At 36.6% G+C, this 25,153-nt stretch overlaps 1 protein-coding gene across 1 annotated transcript in view; it reads left to right on the top strand.

Moving 5' to 3' along the window:
- DCN (decorin) overlaps positions 1–25,153 on the top strand; it is a 223,659-nt gene that overhangs the window by 58,150 nt on the left and 140,356 nt on the right. The window contains exon 2 of the mRNA XM_044087853.1: positions 21,482–21,767. Within this exon, the coding sequence (XP_043943788.1) occupies positions 21,509–21,767 (259 nt within the window). The 5' untranslated portion in view covers positions 21,482–21,508. The remainder of the gene's footprint in view (positions 1–21,481; positions 21,768–25,153) is intronic.

The raw sequence follows: 25,153 nt of genomic DNA, 5'->3' as shown, positions 1-25,153 counted from the left end.
CTTAAATATGCTTACTACTGGTTATTGGTGCTTCACCTGCTTACTAGTGCTTTATTCATTATGACACTGACACCTCACATATGCATTTACTGCAGTACTCCAGTTCATAAATATATGTTATTTAGTGGGTTTTGCAATATAAATATTGATCATAATGTGCTTTGCCATGGAAAATGGAATGTGCTGCAGTGGGACTTAAACTGGAAATGCCTGCTCATAAGGTGAATGCTCTGCCCACTACACTATTGCTATGTGCTTCATTTGTATATATCTTCCTTGTTATCCTCTTTAGCCATTTAAGCTGCATTAACTGTAGCTAAGCAATGGGCACACTCACACACCTATGGTTAGCTTTAATGGGATTTTTGTAAAAAAAATAAATACATAAATAAATAAAGGGTTTGTTCATTTCAGTTATGTATACTGTTGCTGTTGTACACAAGGGGGACTGTTGGTGGGGATATGCAGACACCTATGAGCGGTCTTGCTCATTTCTGACCCCTTTCTGCTATTCTTCATTACGGGGGAGTGTATATTCTGAGAGCACTTCTCTCAGACACGCCCCCCTGCACTATTACACTCTCCATGTCATTACTATGCATGGCGTGCTGCTGTCCTGCTCTTAAATGGCACCCTCCATGCAGGACTAAGCTAGTTCTGCAGAGAGGAATAGTAAATCTGGGGAAATGTATTATATCTAGAATTAACAACATAAATTGAAGATGATGATAGAATGATATGGATCACTTCATAGGAGCAGATGAAAAGGTGTTTTATTTATTTATTTATTGTTTCATTAACAACGTTGCCAGACTAAATTGTGGTCATTTTTCAGTGGATGTCTGGGGAGGAAAGCTCCAACAGTCAATCAGTGTAACAGTACACTAACAGACATGATATCAGTATAATTACAGAAGATTATTACTGGGTCTGTGATCAAAACTGGTTTATTATGTGTTTGGGAAATAAATGCCAAGTAGTTTTATAATCAAACAAGCAACAAACAAACAGACAATGTCATTTATTTTGCAGTAAAATGATTACTAGATATATGTAAATAAATAAAAATGTGGCAAATAGTTGTCACTGGTCTTTGGCTGTACAAGATGTGGCACTGATGCTGCTGTGTCTTCAGTCTGAACATCTTGAGAGATATACCTAGGTGAGAGAACTATTAACATATGATACATCAATCTAATATCAGATGGGAGCTTGTAGATTCAACATTTCTCATAATGTGCTACTGATTCTATGAAAAGGATCCTGAGTGAAACATTGAATGAAACAGCAGTGAATATGAGCATTTGAAGATATTACTTAATACTCAGATTGTCTTCCCTGATTACCATCCAGAGTGTACATTGATACTGGGTAGAGATGCAGTTATTGTTATTTAACGATTCTGTTAACAGTGAAAGAGGGCTTCTCCTTAGTCCCCTTTCAGCTATTATTTATTCATTTGTGTATGTTAATTTGGTTAAGACATTGAATGAAGGCCTTTTTAGATTCAGCCTGTGAGTACTGACTACTTAAATGACTTTCTCAGTGTCATGTAAGTAGAAGACTGAAAGAATCAGTCCTTCGGCTATGTGAAGTAGTTGGGATCACCTCATCACCTTAATCCTCTGCACAAGCTGCAAGACATTAGCTATCCACAATGGCAGAATATAAGAAATATTCAAAATGTTTCACAAAGAAAAAAAAATACAGATTTAACATTAAAAAGTGTACAAGTAAATGCATGTGCAATAACAAATAAGCAGGAAAGAATACCGTTTGTGAATTTTCATCAGTATATTATCACACTACATTTCCTTGAAAATGAAGACATCCATAAAACATTAATTGATTCCAGTTCTTGAATAAAAAGACATTCTTAAAACATTCATTGTTTCCAATACAAATTTTAATCAAGATGTCTGCATAAGTGTGCATGTTTTGTGTGTGTGTGTGTGTGTGTGTGTGTGTGTGTGTGTGTGTGTGTGTGTGTGTGTGTGTGTGTGTGTGTGTGTGTGTGCACGTTTGTGCCTGCATATACTTTTATATACGTGGCTCTCTCCATATATAAATATATATGTGTGTATAGATATATATATGTATATATATGTATATATATATATAAATATATATATATATATATATATATATATATATATATATATATATATCTATATCTATATATATATATATATATATATATATATATATATATATATATATATATATATATATATATGTATATATATATATATATATATATATATATATATATATATATATATATATATATATATATATATATATATATGGGTCCCCTTCACTACACTGACACGCCACAAAGCCGACACCCAAAACACCGAGACCAAAAGACCGAAAACACACAATACCGACAACTCACAAAACCGAACACCATAACACCGACACCCAAAACAACGACAGACAAAATGTAAACTACACATTACACACAACTATATATGCACTAACCTTAAGCCAAACCCTAACCCTAAGGTCCAACTCTACCGCGCACTTACCCTACCCGCACCCTAACCCTAACTCACTTAACCCACCCCTAAACCTAAAGTCCGTCACTATCGCACACTTACCCTACATGCACGCTAACCCTAACTCACTTAACCCACCCTTAAACATAAAGTCCGTCATTATCGCACACTCACCCTACACACACCCTAACCCTAACTCACTTAACCCGCCCCTAAAACTACAGTCCGTCACTATCACACACTTACCTTACCCGCACCCTAACCCTAAGTCCGACACTACCGCACACTCACCTTTCCCGCACCCAAACCCTAAATCCCTCACTATCGCACACTTACCTGTCCACTCCCTAACCCTAAATCCCTCACTATCGCACACTTACCGAGTTGCGCTCACACATTGCCCATGTCGGTGTTTCGGCTTTCAGGATTTCACCTTATTGATCATCTGCATTGTCATTCTTTTGGTCTCGGTGTTTTGGGTGTCGGCTTTGTGGTGTGTCGGTGTAGTGAAGGGGACCCATATATATATATATATATATATATATATATATATATATATATATATATATATATATATATATATATATAGATATATACACACACACATAAATATATACATATATATATATATATATATATATATATATATATGTGTGTGTGTATAAAAGAATGTATAGCACATTAGCACATATGATAGTTGTGCTTTTTACCAAATTGCAGTTTCATCCACAAATCTAAGAATGAGATGACTAGTCATTGGTATTACTACTCAAATATTAGTTTAATAAAAGTTTGTTTAGTTTAAAATACAATAGTTTGAGGAGAGGAGTATATGGTTTTGTGTAAGAGGTGGGGATAGCGGCTTTGCCAATGTTAGTTGCTATATCTCATATCCTGTCCAGACCTTTACAGAAAGCCACTTATTATGCACATTGCTGATATATGACAGGTGTGGAAAGTAAAAAAAGTATGTCCATTTTTTTGTCTTTATGTACTCTTCACCACCCTACAAAACAAATAGATGTATGATTTTTTTTCCACAGACAACCCCCTTTTCCATCAATTAAAGCTAATTTATTGACTGTGAACATCTTTGATTTTAGATTTGATTAAAAAAAATGGGCACAGTAAAATATTCTGCATGCCTTCATATAAATGCACACTAGGTATGCAGTGCCAAAATAATGATTGTTTAACTTGAATGAGTGATGGTGGGGTCAGTTATGTTCATCTACAGATAGCCCCATACTGAAAAATTAAATCCACTTGGTGTATGCACATAACTTAGATGTCTGACTGATAAAATGACCATAGCAATGTACTGCAACTTTATTTCACACAAACAGTGTCCACGTTAAAGTACTCCAGCTGGCTTTACACCAATATACATTAGTCCTATAAAGCCAGAATAATATGCACTCAACTTGAGTAAACAATAAAAGGACCAGTCAGAACCATTTTCTTCCACAAACAATCCCAGTACTCAGCAATTACTGTCATATTTCTGACTGTACTATTTAGATATCAGATTGTAATAAATAATTATCTTAATTGGCCACAACACTTTATTTCAACCCTCCCTACACACACACACAAACACTGTGCGCATGTACACACACACACACACACACACACACACACACACACACACACACACACACACACACACACACACACACACATACACACACACACACACGGACGCACACACACATGTTGCCTCTAGTTGCAGCCACATTATTGACTTGTAAAAATCAAGGGTCTCTGATTGTGATCAATTGAATGAATAATTCTATAAATAATCATCACAGTAATATATATATATATCTATGGGTCTACCTCACATGGTCGACAGGCCATATGATTGACACTCATTTGGTCGACAGTTCATTTGGTTGGCAGGCAGATTTGCCCCCCTCCCCAATGTTGTGCGACCCTGGAGTTGATATATATAGTTAGGGAGGGTGTAGGGGGCACAGCTCCCCACATTGGGGGGTGTGGGGGGTGAAGCCCCCCACATAACATGCCTGTCGACCAAATGAAATGTTGACCAAATGAGTGTCGATCATATGGCCTGTCGACCATGTCAGGTAGACCCATATATATATATATATATATATATATATATATATATATATATATATATATATATATATATCCATATAAAATCCCTAAATACCTCTCGTCAGAGGCTTACAGCCAACCTAGTCAAATCCCCTTTGTACAAATGTGCAGACACACTCACACACACACACACACACACACACACACACACACACACACACACACACACACACATATACATGCACATACGCACTCACATAAGCACATGCGTGCATGCGCACACACACACACACACACACACACACACACACACATGCAAAACATTACATGTATAAAAGAAAAAAATACATATTATTCTGCAGGCTGTCGATTAGCAGCAGCATCCAAGAGAAGAATGGGAGGTACCATAGACCAGATATTATGTAAAATAAAATAAAAAGATATATTTATTAAAAAGAATTTTCTTTCCTGAACATGTGTAACATTATATGCTTCTTTCAGGCATCATTCCCCTGAGGCGGCCTGAATCAATCGAAAATGGCTCCCCGATGCTTCATGTAGCAGCCTAGCCTATCTCATCTGTAGCAACATCTGAGCTTCTCTCAAATTAGCTGCAAGACTTGTAATAACGCATAATGACAATTTCTCTATTTGGAGTAGGTCTCACTCTAGGCTGTTTTACAAAAGATCCCAGCCAGACAAGGTATTTTTTAACATAAATTATAACTCCTTGTATGCACAGTAATGTGCACAGAGTTCTGATCTCCCAAAACAGGAAAGTCAATATTTTTTTAAATAAAAATAATAAAATAGGATTTTAGCTGACTAGAATGTAACCCAGCAGCCAGTACAAAAAGCTGCTTGGAATATATTCCCATTCATTGAGAATACATGTAAACATCTGTCACTTAGTTAATGGTATGCATCAAACTATCCTACTATGAAAGTAAAGACATATACCTAAAACAAGTGATTTTGCAGGAAACAGGTTCCCTGTACCCCATCATTTTGATGGACTTCACTTATATTTCTCTGATATTTTACATATTCTAACTCTAATCTCGCACGATAATGGGGGAAACTGAAGCATGGCGAACCAAAGAAATAGTGGAATGCATAAATGTAGAAACCGAGAACCAAAGAGATAAATTATGGTGGCAACATAAACAGAATGTAGTAACAACCAATTTCATTTATATTCAACAGTTTAGCACTTTTGTCCAGTAAAGGACTTCTTCAGAACTGAGTACATCTTGCAAACATGCACATTTATATAATGAAACAGTCATGTGGCATTCATGGTAACTGAGATTTAAAGGCACCAGGTTAAAAATCATTTTAAATACTAAACAGTAAAATTAAAGTATTCTAAAAATGTTGTGGAGTGTAAACAGCCAAAGTATAAATAATAGTAATGGAAGCTCTTTTTAGAGATTTCTCAAAGGCATGTAATTGTGGTTGCATACTTTTGCACCTCCCATTTTAAAGACACTGGTAGTGGAAATATAGTTATTTCATCCTGGGGGTATTGCTGCATCAAAATCTAGCTGCCAGGCATGTTCTCTAACCTCATTTCTCAGCTCCCAAGGCCTACCCTTAGGGTCAACTGGAAAAAGCATGTTATTCTCCTTAGTCTTAGTTATATCATATACATGTCGGTATATTCTTTTTCTAAAACTTTTTTTGGTCTTCCTGACATAAAAGAAAGTGCAAGCATTCCATTTAGACAGGTAGATCTTCTCTTTACTGCCATGGTTACAAACTTTTTTATCTCTTATTGTTCACCCTCTTGTTTGTATATCAGCAGTTTCGCCTTGAGCTACAAGTTTACACTAAAGGCAATAGACATTCATAGGTTTCTACCTTTTTCTCAGAAAGGTTTCCTTTTCTAGAATATTCATTGATAAGGTGTTTATTAAGTGCTGGAAAAAAAGCAGTGTGATTCAAAATTAGTAGTAGCTGTATTTAGTGTGAAATATTGTATTTCTGATAGTTTACATTTTACTGAGAAAAAGAGATAAGATACTTGTATTTGGAGAGTAACATGGCAGATATCATGCAACTGTTGCACTGCAGTTCAGGAGCTCAACAGTTAGCTCTCTTGCCATTGATACTGGAGGCAGGTTTTATTCCCCAGCAACAAAGTGGATTTGGTTTCCATCACTGACTGCGGTGCAGAATTCATAGGCACTTTTGAGTTTGCTTTCCATTGGATGAGACATTGAACCAAACTCATATCTGCCAGAGATGATGGCAATGTAGGTTTATGTAAAGGAGCCCATGACATTCTTCAATAAGATAAGGGGAATTTCCCTAGTGCCCTGGCCATTTTCAGTACAAATACAATCTTGGGTGGTCTTCCCTGAAAAGAAGACAGTAGCCTAGTTGGATTAATCCATCAACAAAGGATAAATAAATAAATAAAAATACAATAAAAAGAATATTCAAATTTCATAACAATGTAGTTATGTTGGGTCTTTAATTCTGATGTCATATGGCTCAGCATTTAATCCATACAGGAATCTTATGTGCCCAAATTGTGGCATGCAGCCTTTATTCCACCTCTCCATAAAGGAGGCAAAAACAACAGTATCTCTAATTACCGCCCCATAGCTATCCTCTCCCCAATCTCAAAACTTCAGAAAAAGAAGAACTAAGTAGCATCACCAAAAGCAAATGGTTCTGCCACCAATTCCACTTAAAAACACTTGAAACTTGAAAACTTTAATAAAATATACGATGATAAGATAAAATAAAATAACCACACTGGCTCATAAACTGGATAAGCGCTTTCGGTATAATACCTTTTTCAAGTGTTTGCCAGTGAAACTTCCTCTTAAATACCTTCATTTCCTAGTGTTCACTCACTTAGATGCATTTAATAACCATAGCAGCATACACACCCTTTTAATTTTGAGTGCCGAAGAGCTTTCCCTTTTAGTGCAGGTTTTAAAGGGAGAAATGCATTCAGACTGATCTGATTACAAATTCATTATCCACTTAATTTCTTCAATTTCTGTTTGGTTTACAAAATCCCCACCTCTTGGCATTTCATGAAGCCTAGTTAGTTCCATGAACTTGAAAGATGACTGCCATTTATACTAATATGCATATAAAGTGCATTGCTGGTAACTTTTTTTTCTTATGTAAGATAAGTGCTTTAAGATACATTCCTTGAGCATTTAGTTAGTTTTCCCTGTGTAGTATGCCTTGCAATGACTGCAGGTTGCCACATAGATAATGTTCTTACTCCGACAGTTTGAAGGATTTGCAAACAGTTGGAGTAAGAACATTATCTATGTGGCAGCCTGCAGTCATTCTCCTCCCATCATTGCACAGCCCTTCATTTGTTAAACTTCAACCATCTAGACTATCTCCGAATTACTATAGCCCACAGACTAATTGTTCAACCTACTAAGTGCCCAGCACTAACCAACATCCTACAACCATACACCCCTCAGAGAACTCTAAGATCTACTCACCAAAACCTAATCACTGTCCGCAAATCCAATCGTCCTGCTGGTCAGCTTCTTCTATCCTTTTCCTTTGCTAAAAAATGTAATTCTCTTCCTTCCTCTCTAAGAACTTGTGAAAACTTTGAAAACTTTAAAATACAGTTATATTCCTACCGTTCCTCTAACAGGAAATGCAACTACACTCTCCCCACCTAGCCTACTAATCACCCCACTCCATCCTAAATGACTAAACTCCTGACTAACTCTGAATACAAGCTAACCTAACTTAAATATACATATTGTAAATAGCACATAAATGTACATATTGTAAATACCACATAAATGTACATATTGTAAATAGCACATTCCACCTTTTCTCTCTTCTTCAACTAAATCATTACTCTCAAATTAAGTCACTACTGCCATCTTAATATTTAGATACTATATAACCAAAGAATTATTCCTGTTCTCTAATGTGACATGTAATTGTAAATGTGTATTCTTTGCTATGATTGTATCTGTAACTAAGCTATGTAATGCGGAGCTTTTCTCCCTGGGCCTCCACTGAAAACGGGCTCTCTCAGCCCAGTGGCCCCCCCACCCCCGGTCATAAAAACTGGAAATAAATAAAGTAACACAACATTCATGATTATTAATTTTCATGGTTGACAGATACCCTTAAATAATACATTTTTGTTTTCTTTTTCTGATGAGTTATTGTGTAACCCATGACTTGTATGGAAATATTGTTTTCAAATACCATAAGTTCCAAAAATAGAAATAAACTCATTGCTTTTTTTGATGAAGTATTACTCATGTTGTACTAAAGCCAAAAAACATCAAGAAACAAAAACACACTGCGTTCTCATCAGAAATATTACTTTATTTTGACCTTGTTTAGGTGCTTTCATCATAAAAAACAAGACTTCTTCAGAAATAACAAAGTTCTAAAAGACACTTCATTTTAAAAATGCAGTAATCTTGATCTTTGATGAAAGTCAAGTGCTAAAAAGCCATGTGATAAAATCATCATGGGATAAAAAAGACATATGACATCATAAACACAAAGTTATATACAATGATTAACATTTTTGTAAGTTTTTAACAGAATTAAATATTCCAATATCAAGATACTGGTTTATATTCGAGCAGCCTTCATTTTAACAGCACTAACAGTACTGTTAGACTCATTTAGACCTGGTGGGTGGTTGATATTAAGCCTGAGATACCAGTAAAGATCACAGTATTTCAAAAAAAGTTTCCCAAATTCCCCTACCTGAGGCCATGTTAAGTTATCCAGCACTACAAAAGTAAACCAGTACTACAAAAGTGAACTTGGAAAACATCTTGCAGCAACCAGCATGTTTTCCTTAATGCCTTATCAATTGATGCCTATCTGATGTTGTAAACATGCTCATAAATTCTTGCCCTTATGCTACATTTATTTTTTGCCAATTAGGAATGCATCACAGGATGAGCAATTAGCTAATTATATATCTGTTCTAGGATCACAATTTGCCCCAACATGTCTAAATTTTAACCTGCGATGCTTCACTATTTCACTACACCCACCAACATTAATAAAAGTACATAACTTGCAGTGACCACATTTCTTGGTCCTACCTACCTCTATGTCAGTTTCAAAGCTATTTTCAGTCTTAAATTCCAGTACATTTCTGATGTTCATAGGTTCATAGGTTCATAGGTAGATACTAGGCTATTGGTCCTATGGCCTATATAAGTCTAGCCAAAAAGGTATCCTGGCTTTCTCTACCCAAGAAAATTATTTTCCTGTTCCTCTGTCGAGCAGAGACACAGAAGTGATCCCCAGGGTGAATTTACTATCTCCCATTCAATCATCAAGATTTTTCTTGAAGAGCGCTAATGAGGAGCTTTGTTTGATATAAATAGGTAGTTTATTCCAGAGTATGGGAAGTCTCTGGGACAGGAATCTATCCCTCCAGCATGTTCTCATTATTGTTGCAACAAGATTTACATCCCTAGAGCGTGTAGCTTGGAGGGATTGGGATTTCTTGAAGTGGAGCATGTCCAACAGCTCTGGGTTTGACATAGCTTTGTATGTTAGGCAGAGATCGCCTTTGAGTAGGGGATATACAACGGAGTAAAGTTGGAGTTTTTTGAAATGGTCTGTGTAGGGCATCTGTTTGAGGCTGGTAATCCTCTTTGTGAGGTATTTCTGCGGCCTTTCCAGTTGTTGTAGATGTCTTGTGAGGTACATACCAAAAGGGGCACTGTATTCTATAATGGGTCTAATGAGTGACGAGTAGAGGGGAACAATGACCTTTTTTCCTGGATGAGAAACATTTTGTGATGAGGTGTGCCATGTAGAAGGATTTCCTGACTACTGTGGTGATGTGATTATCAAAGGAGAGACTACTGAACACCTGTGTCCCTAGGTCTCTTATCACACTTTCGGTGTTAAGTATACTACCGCCTATGTTGTAGTTCATGTGTACAGAGTTTTTACCAAAGGGGATGTCAATGCACTTTTTGCCACTGAGCTTGAGGCCATGGCTTTGATACCAGGCATCTGTCTCAGTGAGGCCCTTTTGTAGGATGTCCACAGCTTTCATAGTATATATATATATATATATATATATATATATATATATATATATATATATATATATATATATATATATATATATATGTATTTATCAAAAATCATTTAGTCAAGGAAACATCAATGGAGCTGTTCTGTTGACACCCTAATGGGCATGCCAAGGAATAACTCCAGACTATGCAAATTTTAAAACATGCCCAAAAAATAAAAAACACACAGCTGGTATGAAGTTGTCACGCCAGTAAACAAGAAGCAAAACCAGAATAAACACTTGTGTGACAACAAACATGGCTTTGTAAACTAAACCAAACAAGCTTCTATTATACCTTAATAAGTGCTATCGCATTGACCTCAATTCTCGATTGCTGTTGTCAGTTCACTCATTGTATAACCTACCACTCCTCTGACCCTCTTGATAATGGGCTGACATATTAATTTTCATAATTTAATTGATGATTATTATTAATTAATTACCATTTTATTTTGGTGAGCATAAATCTGTCATTAAATGCATGTTATCATTTTGTGCAATTTTTCTTCAACTACACTGTTGTGCACCTTGTTCTTCAACTCCCCTGATGTTCTCTTCTATAAGACAAATGCAGTTCAGCTGCTGAATATCTATTTCATATCATGGACAATTCTTCCTTCAGTCTGTCTTTCATAAGTGCATACCACATTCAGTTCTGCTTTGACTTTATGTATGTGATTTCATTCCTGATCATCACTCTTTAGACCCATTATAGAGTACAATGCCCCTTTTGGTATGTACCTCACAAGACATCTACAACAACTGGAAAGGCTGCAGAAATACCTCACAATGAGGATTACCAGCCTCAAACAGATGCCCTATGCAGACCATCTCAAAAAACTCCAGCTTTACTCCGTCGCATATCGCCTACTCAGAGGTGATCTCTGCCTAATATACAAAGCTATGTCAAACCCAGAGCTGTTGGACATGCTCCACTTAAAGAAATCCCAATCCCTCTGAGCTACATGCTCTAGGGACCTAAACCTTATCACCACAATAAACAGAACATGACAGAGGGATAGATTCCTGTCCCAGAGACTTCCCATAATCTGGAATAAACTACCTATCTATATCAAACAAAACTCCTCATTAGCACTCTTCAAGAAAAATCTCGATGATTGGATGGGAAATAGGAAATTCACCTCTGGGATCACTTCTGTGGCTCTGCTCGATAGTGGCACAGGAAAATAATTTTCTTGGATGGCAAAATCCAGGGTACCTTTTTGGCTGGGCTTGTATAGGCCCTAGGTCCGATAGCCTGCTACCTACCTATGAACCTATGAACCTATATATGAGTGTCAGACATTATATCAAATGTACAGTGTCTAGACGTACAGTACTTCAATGCAAAATGGTCAGCACAGACAGGTATTTCATGGGTGTGTGAGATCAATATTCCCTGTGTAGGGGAATATTTCTTTTCCTCTGAGATTGTACAGTCTCAGAGTTAGTATATATAATTAGCAGCAGGTGTGGGGCTTATCAGGTAAAATTAATGCTTCAGTATGATTAGGACTATTTTCAAATACAAAGGGCACTGTAAAATTTTACAGATTCTGACAAAACAAGGGACTTTAATATCTAATTAGATTAGGAATACTTGTGTTGCACATTGGCTTACGCAGTATAGTATGGAATGGTGTACGTGTACTTATGTATTTATTTGTCTTCCACATGGGATTTCACAGAGCATGACAACCACCCTGTCCACAAAAATGTTGTGTGATGATCTGTCCAGCAGTTTGCTAACTGACTGCCAGAACAAGGACCATGATTATTATATTGATGGTAATGTGACTTTTTCACCAGAGGGCCCAGATTGTGACTGAGCTTGTGTACTCAAACCATGCTTGTATACTGAGATGACATTTGTGCTTTATTGAGGGTGAGGGGTTATTGTAACAATGGATACATAATGCAAAAAATGACTCAATTCTCAGAAGAATAATTATTTGTTTATTTATTCTATTTTACATTTGTTTACCGCGAAGGTCAATTTGGGCCAATGACCCATTTTTAGCAGAGGTCTGGAGAGAAAAGCTCCAAAAATAAATTTGCAAATAACCATATATAATAGTAAAATAACCATATTTAAAACAGTAACAATCCAAGTAACTACAGTACTCTAACACAGGCAGAGAAAAGGTTACACCGTATAAGTTTCTAGCCTATAAGACAGTGGCATTATTTAGACCACAGAGCAGTAGTAACTTATCTAATATACACAAGGATTTCACATAGTGAGTTAACATATTCCTTGTAGAGTATTACCAAATGTAAGGTGTAAAAAGATCAGTGCTTAGACTCAACTGTGGTAAAGAGCAAGATATGTAAGAAAGTGAGAAGAAGGGGTGGCAGGACGTTTGGTGTCAATTCATATTAGTCATTAGAAGGAGGGGACAGAAAGCTGGAAAAGAGTTCAAATAAGATAGCATGACCTGGTAGACCTATATGGGAGAGACAGTATATTCAGCCTGGGTTTGTGCAGGAGCACATTGAGTTGCTGATGAGATGTTCCTTAAGTAGATGTTTAAATTTAGTTGTATTGATACAATTAATTATTGTTTAATGTGGTGTATTCCAAGGTTTAGTTACATGGTTAGAGAAGAGGGAATCCTCAAAGCCATTGTTAGATTTAGTAACTGTTAGCAGGCCTTTGTTGGTGGATCTTAGTGTTCTATAGCTAGAGTAGGGTTAACAAGGTATTTGAGAGAGGGACAGCTATTTGGGTGGTTGAGTATGTATTGTATGAAGGTTAGCTGGTTATAGGTCTGAAGATTAGGACGTTCTAGCCATTTTTGATGCTGCAATGTGTTGCAGTCATGTGATCTGCATGGGAGGTTTGAGGCAAATCTTGCTATTTTCTTGTAGCAGGACTCAGATTTATTTAACTCAGTTTTTTGAGGTTTGTAAGTATAGGTGAAGCATAAAGGAGGGTGGAAAGTAAGTGGGTTCTGGATATGGCTTGTTTGGTGGGGTCGGCTAGCAAATGTTTCATCCTAGAGAGATAGCCTAATTTGATATGTACCTTTTTGATGGCTGTATGTCTAGTTGTTTGTCAAACATTAGTTGTTGTCAATGGTCACTCCTAGGAGTGTTGTATGCTCAGCTTGCTCCATTACAGTATTACTGGAAGAAAGGATGGAGAAGGGGGATGCTGGCTATGTGTTTTGTTAATAGTAAAGAGAATGAGTTTAGTTTTATTTGTGTTGAGAGCAAGCTGAGCATCAGATAGTTAACTTTCTATGTCATTGAAGGTTTTTTGGGTCGTGTGAAGTAGTGAAGAGATACGGGATGCTGAGCAAATAAGGGAGGAATTGTCAACATATTGAATCATTGCTGCATGTTGAGTGGCTGTGGATAATTTATTTGTGAGTATGGAGAATAGTAGTGGACCAAGTATTGACCCTTGGGGTACACTGACTGAGACAGTTAGCAGGAGTGATAGTTCAATATTCCATGTGACTGCTTGTTGTCGGTCTGATAAATAGTTAAGAAACCATAACAGGGTGGACTTAGATTTAGATAGGCTAGTTCATGGAGAAGTGTCTGGTGGGAAGCTGTGTCTAAAGCTTTGGACACATCCAGTAAGCTAGAGGAGACATGGTGGCCATTGGTTCTGAGCTGGTTAATTGAATTAGTGAACTTAATGAGGGCTGTGGTGGTGGTGCTATGTTTATGCATAAACCCATGTTGTGAAGGGGACAGTATGTTATTATGTAGGAGATGTTGTAGTAGTGGTGTGTGAACACATTTTTCAAGGATCTTAGCAAAGGGAGGGAGAATAGCTATGGGCCTATAGTTGCTGAGCTGAGTGGATGTCCCACCTTTGTGTATTTTGATTATATGAGAGGTTTTCCAGGGTTTTGGGATGTATTGTACTTTAATGAACCAGTTAATAATGATATAAACTGGAAAGGAAATCACGTGTGATGCAATTTTCAGATAGTCACTGGGAAGTTGATCTGCAGTGACGCAGTTCTTAGAATAAGCAGTAATTGCATGACAAGAGCTTCTCTCCCCTCCTATAAGTAATATAGTCAACTCCAAGACTGATACAGCTCTGGGAAAGAGCAAACCCTGAGCACAAAAACTTTGCTCAATTAAATAATAGTTTGGCAAAGTTGTATTTACTGAAAACATGATCCTCATGTAGTTCTAAGTAAAACAATTTACAGACTCAGAATCAAATGAGATTGTCCTTGCATAGTTTTCAGTGCACGTATTATTTCTCTGTTTTAATTTCTGAGACAGTCAGTACACATCTGTGCTGTTTCATTTTGTTTGGGATTAAGAGTTTGACAGATACAGTACAGCACTAATTCATGCAAATCAGTGCTTGTTTATCTAGCAGTATTATCCAAAACTTGATTACTATCCAAAAACCTAAACCTGCTTGACAACTTCTCCTCTCCTTCCCCTTATGTAAGAAATGGAACTCTGTCCCTTCCACACAAAGGACAATGTCAAATATAAACAACTTCAAAACACAGCTTTACACCTACCTCTCCTCTAAATGGAAATGTAACGGCATTCTCCCTACCTAGAACTCTTTAACAAAAGCCCCTGGGATGGTATCCTCCTGAGTTCCTAAGCACCTTATAGCTGGCTATAATATTCTATAGCTAATTCCCATATGATTTCTCACACTCTGTAAATATTGTAAATAGCGTTTGACTTTGACTTTAACTGCGTGAATTTGTTAAAATGTATCTGCACGATATTTTTCCACTATGGTCAATATTGCTCACACTTTGTATTATTTGATATGTATTTGTAGTTGTACCCTATTTTTATTGGACTGCTATCTTTACTGTAATATGTTTCATGGAGCTTTTCTCCCTGGGCCTCCACTGAAAACGGGCTCTCTGGGCCCAGTAGACTTCCCCGGTAATCAAACTGGAAATAAATAAATAATAATAAATAGTATTTTCCTTCAGATAAGAGAAACAATCACATTAGCAACCTGTGAGCAAACTGTGAGTGCATGCATTTTGGTGTAATCTGCAGTTTCATGACATGTATGAATAAACATGTGTATGCATATAACAATCTGTGTGTGTTTACACTTAGTAGATATCCTATGTGCCTAGAGCAGCATCACTGCTTATTTCCATTCTAAGTATTTTCACAGCCTCTGCAGTAGCTGTAGTAACAGTTTATTTGCTTTGCTCTACAGCCATGCTATACCATTGTGACCAATGCTGCCATGGTGCACTACCTGCAATTGCTATTCCAGTTGTGCACAAGTAATTCTGCTCTGCCTCTCAGACAGTATTCTGCTTGTACTCTGAGCACTGTGACGCTGCCTTAGCAGCACCATGTCCGTGCTGTATTTTGATTGTTGTTTGTTTTCTGACTCCATGTCAGTATGTTGACAAGGCAGTTTCCTTCCATTGTATATATATTATGCAATTTATCTTGGCCTTATTGCATCTACCAGAGTAACTATGTATCGGAATCCTGTTTTTCTTCCTGTTTTTTCAGGGTCCTTTCAGGCATTCTACATACAAATGTAAAAACATTTAAAATCTTCAAACACCTAGTGTTTTTCTGCCAGAGGTCTTGCTTTTGAGCATCTGTTTATTTTATGTGGTTGACAAGGTGGATTTCACTCACCCTGCGGTCATTTTTCAGTGCAGAATCTTAGGCATTATAAAATTGGGATAGTGTAGATAGGGATTTCTTATTTTCTTACTTTTGATATAATATAGAAGACTTTCCTGTAAAGAGATGTTCAGTGAAAGTTAAAGGAGGAAATTATGTCAGACTCAAGAATTTAGTCTAAGATAAATGAGGAATTGATGGATCAGTTTACAAACTTCATCAGATTCAAATCTTTCTGAATCACAATTGTAAAAAGTCATGTATTAAATTAGGATAAGGGTGATGAAGAAGAAAGCATGGAGAACAGAAAAAAATGGCAATGCAGTAAACTTTGGCATAAAGAGAAGAACTAGAAAAAAAAGTTATCAAAAACGTTAAGCCTGAAGACAAAGTTGTTATCATGGTGTAGAAGAAGTTTGGTTTCTTACACATCATAATGCAAAGAGTTTGTGTTTTAAGGGAAAAGTGGAGAAGGCAGCTGTAAAAAGGTTCTGTATTTGGTACCCATTATTAAAAGATGGTATAGAGTTTATGTCAGTGGAATAAGAACAATATGGAGAATATCTGTGGGATGACATCAACACCGTAAAGTAAGAACATGGTATGGTATGGTTTCAGAAGGGGGTATATAATGGTGATTTTATCTTTGATTACAAACCCGATGTGAATTTTGCAAACATTAAGGAAGATGAAGAAATATAGACTTGGGGGAAGATGATTTGAAAGCAGCCTGAAAACTGGAAAACATGCTTTCATTGTCCTACGTTGTGTTTTTAGAGATGGTAAGGTGATTTGTTTATTTATTTTTTTCAATGTTGGTCAGCCAAGTAGATCTTCTGTATGTTTGAGGCACAAAAGAATTGCGTGCTGTAAAACCAAGGTTTGCGTACTTCCTGGGTAGGTCAGACATACTGTTGAAATGTTATTTGTCATATACGTGGGAGTATCATTATCCCACTGGGACTGTGATTTAAAGAAAGCAATTGTTCTGAGGGATGCTGTAAGACAACTAAAAAAGGCATACGTTGGAACAGTTGGACTGAATAAAATGTTCAGATGTGAGATGGATAATGGAGTTTGTAGAAGTAAGAAAAGTTTAAAAGACCAGATAAATGAGAAGAAAAGCAGATAAAACTATTTTATTTTTAAAAACACATAGTAATGGTATATAATATTTGAAATGCTTATTGGTATTTAGTATAATAAAAATAAATTATACATATGTAATTTGCAGTGGTAATATTTAGAGTTACTAAATAACAGGTCTCCATGGCAACAAATGATTTCCATATGTCTGCATCATGACTCAAAATTTCAGTAATGAAAAGCTTCATGTGTGGCAGATAAAATCTTGAGTACGTAAGAAAGAAAATCATATTTTGCCATGCTGGCATGTCGAACTCATGGATATACAACATTATATTTCTGCTTATTTGTTTAAGTATCTGCACTGGGATTTTTCTGAATTAAGAACTGTTGTTTGTCAATGTCATCTATGACTATCATACCATCAACTATTTTTCCTTGTCTGGAAAAAGATACGGTTTTCTGAAAGAGGTATGCTTGCAAAAATATATCTGCATCATTTAAAAGACAGTTTGCAAGAGAAATACAGATGATACACAACTTAATCCCTGTATTTGTTAAAAACAAATTTTCAAACACATCCTCATTATAAGTACACTTCACAACTTTTATAAGAAATTTTATGTCATCTACTTTGTAGCCTTTTCATTTTCAGTGTCGTGTCTTCTCTCATTTCTGTTTTATGCAGCTATGCAATTTAAAAGAGAAAAGATTCAGGAAAAAATGGGCTTATATTAATACTGAGGACACTGCTAGTTCTTACTTTATATTTTCTTATTCTGTTGACTTCATCACTAATGACAATACTTATCTGCACTATTACTCATATTGCTGTCCCTATTGTGTCCGGCATAGGCACCATACCACCACCAGCACCAGTGTCATGCTAATCTTTCACAGTTGGTACAGAAAATTGTATTTATCACTTATCTGACATGGTACATATAGCTAAAACCATAACAAAGTGACATGTTGGGAACATTTGTGCTGAATGATGGAAAATACATCAGCTTCATTTGAGCTGCTCACATGAACACACCTGCAGGGCATAGAGGACTAATTATGTATTTATTTATTTACTTATTTGACTTAATTCTATTTTACATTTCTGTACAGGGGTAGATCACTGATCAGTACTGAACATCATGTTATCATTGTATATTTCTATATCTGTATATATATCTGCAGATATACATGATATGTATACAATGTGAAAATACACACATACTTATATGTGATAACACTCAGACATATATGTTTGTGTGTGTGTGTGTGTGTGTGTGTGTGTGTTTGTGTATATGTATATATATATATATATATATATATATATATATATATATATATATATATGTGTGTGTGTGTGTGTGTGTGTGTGTGTGTGTGTGTATGTACAATATAGCACTCTGAAAAAGTCCTGGTTTGGGGGAATGAAAACATTTAATGGAATTATACTTTAAACGTTTGTTAATTTTCATTGAATTAAATGTTCTGCCTATCAGCTTTAATTAAGCTAGTGTTCTAGTTTTATTTATTTTTTGTTTTGCAGCAAGATAATATATAAATAGTTGGTTCTACTTTCAAATCTCGAAATAATGAAATATTGAATTTCAATATCACGAGACAAAATGTCAAAACTACACTACAATGAAAAATTAAAAAAAAAAAAAAACATCACTATACTGAAAGTTCATAATACTGAATTTTCAGTATGCAAATTTTTGTTTTTTAATGCACCCTCCACCATACAAACAAAAACCCATACACAACCTTCCTCCCTACACCATAACAAGCCAACACAACACACACCAAGCAAAACCCAACTAATCTACATATGAGAATGGGGTCACACCCCCTGCACCCCTCACCCCACTACTTATGTATACCATCTCTAAGCTTGCAGTACCACAAATAACACAAAAAAGCCATCACTACTAACCCTACACTTCTGTTACACAATGACACACTACACATGTACAAAAATCACTGCTTTCAACACTTACACACACACACACACACACACACACACACACACACACACACACACACACACACACTTGCCGATCTACTATAACCTACTCCTAAAACTTCCCAAAAAATTAACAAATAATAAATTCCTACCCAAAACCCTTAAACAGTAAAATCCTACCTCAATCTTTACATATAACCATACATTGGTCATCATTTCTAAATCCCAGACCACAATGCACCTTAAGGGGGGTGCAAACCATAACAAAAACACTGTACAGCAACTACCAGGGATTTGATAATTTAAATATTCATTAAAATGTAGTTTTGAATAACTGCACTTCTGACATTTTCATCTGAGATACTGAAATTCGATATTTCAATATTTCAAGATTTAAAAGTAGAAACAAATATGGTATCTCAGGATGAAAATGCTGAAATAAACCTTCAACGAAAAATAAAAAAAAAAAATTGTCATTATATTGAAAGTCCATAATACAGATTTTTCAGTATAGTATATGATGCTCTGTTTTTTTAATACACCCTCCACCACACAAACAAAAATACATATATGCCCTTCCTCCCTACACCATAACAAACCAACACAACACACAGACAAACAAAACCCAACTAATCTATGTATAAGCAGGGGGACAAGCCCCCCCTGCACCCGCTTACTTATATATACCAACTCTGAGGTTGCACTACCATGAACAACACAAAAAAAGACACTGCCATGCACCCTACACTCCCATTACACAAACACATACCCTCACCTACCCCAACCTACTCCTAAAGCTTCCCAAAAAATTAAAAAAATAACAAATTCCTACCCAAAACCCTTAAACAGTAAGCACCTATCTGAATCTCCACATATAACCACACTTCGGCTGCCATCTCTAAATCCCAGATCACAATGCACATTAAAGAGACAGCAAACAATAACAAAAACACTGCACCACAACTACCACGGATTTGATAACTTAACATTTGTTAAAATGCAGTTTCGAATAACTGCCCTTTCGACATTTTTGTCTTGAGATACTGAAATTTGAAATGTCAGTATTTTTAGATTTGAAAGTAAAACCAAGTACATATATATATAGATATATATATATATATGTGTGTGTGTGTGTGTGTGTGTGTGTGTGTGTGTGTGTGTGTGTGTGTGGTGTAGATATCTATCTATCTAGCAATCTACTGCCTATATATTTCTTGCTATAACTGACCCTATGTGAGTCCACTGCATCAGTTATCGATGAAATAATTGTTTAATTAATAGTGCTTTTTCTACTTGCCTTTCACAAAGAGGTATGATCTTGTGTTGTCACATATGATGTGCTTTGCTTTGGGTTTGCAGGGCTCAGAAAAGTGATAATATGTTTCCACTTTACCTCATTCTATTTCTCCAAGTTTTTGTGACCTCAGATTCAGCATATTTAGAGATTGAGGTGCTGAGTCTGAGCTGCTATATCAAAGTTGTGCTAACTAGCTTGCTATCTTTTAAAGATGTTGTTTCAGTGTGTTTGTTTATATTTGCAGCAAATGTTTGGGGATGAAATTTTGTGTAAGGTTATGTGTTTAATTTAGTTTTTTTTTTTTTCACATCTCAACTAAGCAAATGATAGCTAGATACAAGTTGTTGTTGTTGTCTTACGGCTTTTCCCGGTTAGGGTTCGCCACAATGGAACTCCGGTCCGCTAATGATTGGTAGTAGATTTTCACAAACGCCAAGGTGCCAGCTCGACATTCAACCTTCAACAAAGACTCGCCCATTTATGCATGTCTTTTGAACGCCCATCCTGACATGCAGACTCCACACAGAAGGCACTCCCCGCACTCCAGCCGAGAATCAAACGGGAGAACCTCTTGCTGTGAGGTAACAACGCTACCGCTGCACCACCACGGAATGATAGCTAGATACAAGTAATCATTGCAAATCATTGCAAATCCTTTATATAAAAGAATGTAGGTTAACACATCTATGCCCTTCTGTCATCATTGTATGAATTTGGGTTGTAGTTAGTTTGCTAAATATTTCTTAGTAGAGTCTCCTGTAGGATTTAAATATTAATAGAAATGTAACACGCCATAAGGTTTTGCAGTTACCGCAGCAGCTGAATATATTCTCTTGTGTGACATTCCCATTCTTCATAATGATTTCTTTCCTTTGTGTCTTGTTTTGTAGGTTTACACCAAACAGAAACATTGAATCATGAGAGCGGCTGTGTTCATTATACTACTTCTTCCGGTTTGCTGGACCAAACCATTTCAGCAGTTGGGCTTCCTAGATTTTATGATGGAAGATGAAGGAGTTGAAGGCTCTGGTACAGTTCCTCCTCTTCTAGAGGTAACACCAAGACCAGGACGTCCAGGACGTCCAGGACAACCAGTAACACCAGTAATACCAACACCACCACCATGTCCTTTTGGTTGTCGGTGTCATCTTCGTGTTATTCAGTGCTCAGATTTAGGTAAGATATTTCAGTTTTATTTCATACCAGGGAGAAACTTTTTAAGATCACACTAATCTACAGGGACTTGTTCTCTTAGCTTCAACAATGCTGAACATTCAAGAACATTCATGTTTTATTATTTCTTTTAAAGCTTCATTCAATAATTTTAGACAAAGCCTAAAATAGTGGGCGGACAAGGGCCCAAAATAGGGACATATTTTAAATATTGCTCTTATAAACTTAGAAAGTTGCTAGAATAACAGGATCTCAGTTAGCATACATTTTGTTAATGATATGGAGTCTGAAACCCAGATGTATGTCATTATTGACTTCAGTCATCAATGATTTGCAAGAAAATATGAAGTAAAAAGCTGGAAATTCTGCAAAATTCTGGGCAGTTGAGATGTATGCTTCATTCTCCTGGACATGAACAGATATTTTTTTATTCATGTTTATTTTATTTTACATTTATTTATTGGGACAGTCAAACTGGTTACAGGTCCTTTTTCAGCAGATATGAACATTATAGAAGTGAACAACTTACATGGTCATAATATGCACACACAAATAGTATTTACACAGTGATATTATATAAAGACCTCAAGTGGAAGCTTTATCATAGCAAATGGTATTACAGCAAACATTCTTGGAGTGAGTTACAATACAAGTAATTTCAAGGATAGGAATAGGTTATATGTCAGCAAGCAGTCTCTAGTTAAATATATAGAGGTAGTTTTAGCCTGGGGAATTTCAGGTACAAAGCCAGGTGTTGGCCAGGTGGCGTACATAGCTTTTTGAACTGTGCTGTGGAGGAGCTGGAGGTAATGGAGGCCGGGAGTTTATTCCAGATTTTATGGATGATGTTTGAGAAGAGGGATTCCCCAACTGAGTTGTTAGCTTTTGTGGTGGCCAGGAGTAGTCTGTTGGTGGAGAGGAGGACTTTAGAAGTGGCATATGGTTGTATAATATTTTGGAGAGTGGGGACTTTATCAGGTTGATGAAGGATTTTGTGGGCAAAGGTTACTTGTGTAAAACAGAGGAGTTGAGAAAGTTCTAACCAATTTAGTTGCTTAAGAGCAGCACAGGGGTGATACCTATGAGTGGCATCAATGGCGAATTTGGCAATTTTATTGTAGCAGGTTTCCAGCTTGGTTAGATCAGTTTTAAAGAGGTTGGTCAGAATTGGGGAGTCATATAGGAGAGCTGACAGGAGGTGTGTATGTGTGGTAGTAATTTTAGTGGCTCTAGTTAGAAAATGTTTATTTATATAAGATGACCTAGTTTCTTATGTACATTTTTAATGGTTTGAGCAAAGTGAGTGTCGAATTTCAAGTTGTTGTCAATTTCAACACCAAGCAGTTTAGTATGAGTTATTGGGGTGATGATGGTTTTGGTTTTGGATTCTAAAGTAAAAGTTGGTAAGGATGGGGGAGATCTAGGGAGATAGAAGACAAGGGGTTTTGTTTTGCTGGGGTTTAGGATGAGTTGGGAATTAGTGAACCATATTTCAGCAGATAGGAAGGATTCCTGGGTAATGGAATTGAGATGTTGTAGTGTGGGACCAGAGTATACTAATGAAAAGTCATCTGCATATTGTATAACAGATGCATGAAGAGTGGAAGAGTAAAGATGGTTAATGAAAAGAAAGGAGAGTAGAGGTCCAAGGATAGAGCCTTGTGGGACCCCTAAGGTCACTGGGAGAAGAGTAGAAAGGTGGTATCACCACTGCACGGTGTGTTGATATCATGATAAGTAGCTCTCAAACCAGGTGATAGAGGAGCTATTAAGGTTAAGGCCGGAGAGCCCATTGATTAATTTAGTGTGATTCACCATATCAAAGGCCTTGGACAGGTCCAGAAATATAGCAGATACATATCGTCTTTGATTTCTAAGGTGGTTTACTGTATTAGTGAAGGCCATTAGAGCTGTAGTGGTGCTGTAAAATGGGCAAAAACCATGTTGTGTATTTTATAACAGTTTGTGTGTGTGAAGGAAGTCCACAAGCTGGGAATGGATGACTCTTTCTAGGATTTTGGATAATGGTGACAGGATGGCAACTGGTCGGTAATTAGTAAATTCTGTGGAGTTACCTCCTTTATGTAAAGAAATAATATGAGAGTTCTTCTCAATGGTAGGTACTATGCCCTCAGATATTGATCTGTTTCTGAGTATGGCTACTGGGTAAGCAGTTGTATCTGCTGTAATTTTCAGGAAGTCAGCTAGGAGGTTGTCAGCAGCTAAGGTAGTTGATTTGAGTTTTCAGAGTAGTTTTATTATGGTTTCAATAGATACTGGCTGTTCTATAAATTTGTTGGGGCAGGTTTGTGAGGTATTGCTGGACTGGGGTCAAGAGGGACAGAGTTGTTGGAAAAATTTGGTGAATTTGCAAGGGCTTTGATAGCATCAGTAAAGTATTTATTAAATTGGGTTGGTATGTTGTCAGAGGAGGAGTTTTGTGTAGAGGAGTGGGTGGTTATTTTTCCTCGTATCAGAATATTATTAACGGCGGCCCAAAACTTTTGAACATTATTTTGGTGTTTTTCTTGAATGTTGTGTTAATAGTTGATTTTATCCAGTTTTACAAGCTTTTTGGCTTTGTTTCTGAGTTCATTGAAAGTTTGCCTAGTGCTCATATTTTTGCCTAGTGCTTTAGATTTAGCAAGATATTATTCATCAGAGCTGGATTAACAATAACTTGCTGTTCACCTAAAATAAAAATGTATTTATGTTGCATGAATTAATTGGATAAAAAAATGCAATTTAGCAAAAAGTCTTTTTTGTTTGGTCCGCTCATATCTTATCCTACATGTCCAGCCCCTAATGCTCCATGTTCGGTGCCAGATCTACCAGCCATCCTCCTGCCTGTGGACTAATCTGGTAGTGCTGGAGACAGCTGTAGAGCCCAGAGGGCCCAAGGGGACCCTGGGGGCTCCCCCATCTGTGCTTCCCTTGAAGGTAGTGATTATTTTATATGCTTGCCTACTCCCCCCCCCCATGTTCATCAATTATACCTGAGGGAAACTTTCTTTTTTGGACAATGCCTATGCAGATGCACAGCCAGCCACCCAAAATGGGCATGCCTATTTCTCCTTGTGACTCCATCAGTCACTTGCACCACTAACCGAACCCAAGTGACCCTGGCCAATGTCAAGGCTTTATCTCTCTGTGCCACCAGACTGGCCTGGAAAAGCAAAGCATTTTTAACAAATTTGACACTGTATCTTTCTGTGTAATGAAGCTGTCTTATAGCTCTCATAGGTATCACATTCTTATCAATACATTTCTCAGATAAGCGTTATTTTAAAGTTATGTCCTAAACTTTTTGTGGAACCTTTGTTTCAATATGCTTTTTATAGCCCAGTTGGGAAATGTTAATAATAAGAACAAGCAAGTTATTGTTTGTG

This window comes from Protopterus annectens, chromosome 11.part0, assembly GCF_019279795.1.
Source record: "Protopterus annectens isolate FY-2018-M chromosome 11.part0, PAN1.0, whole genome shotgun sequence".
Classification (NCBI taxonomy): domain Eukaryota; kingdom Metazoa; phylum Chordata; order Ceratodontiformes; family Protopteridae; genus Protopterus; species Protopterus annectens.
Note: the sequence above shows the minus strand (reverse complement) of the source record. Positions and strands in the feature narration are given on the sequence as shown.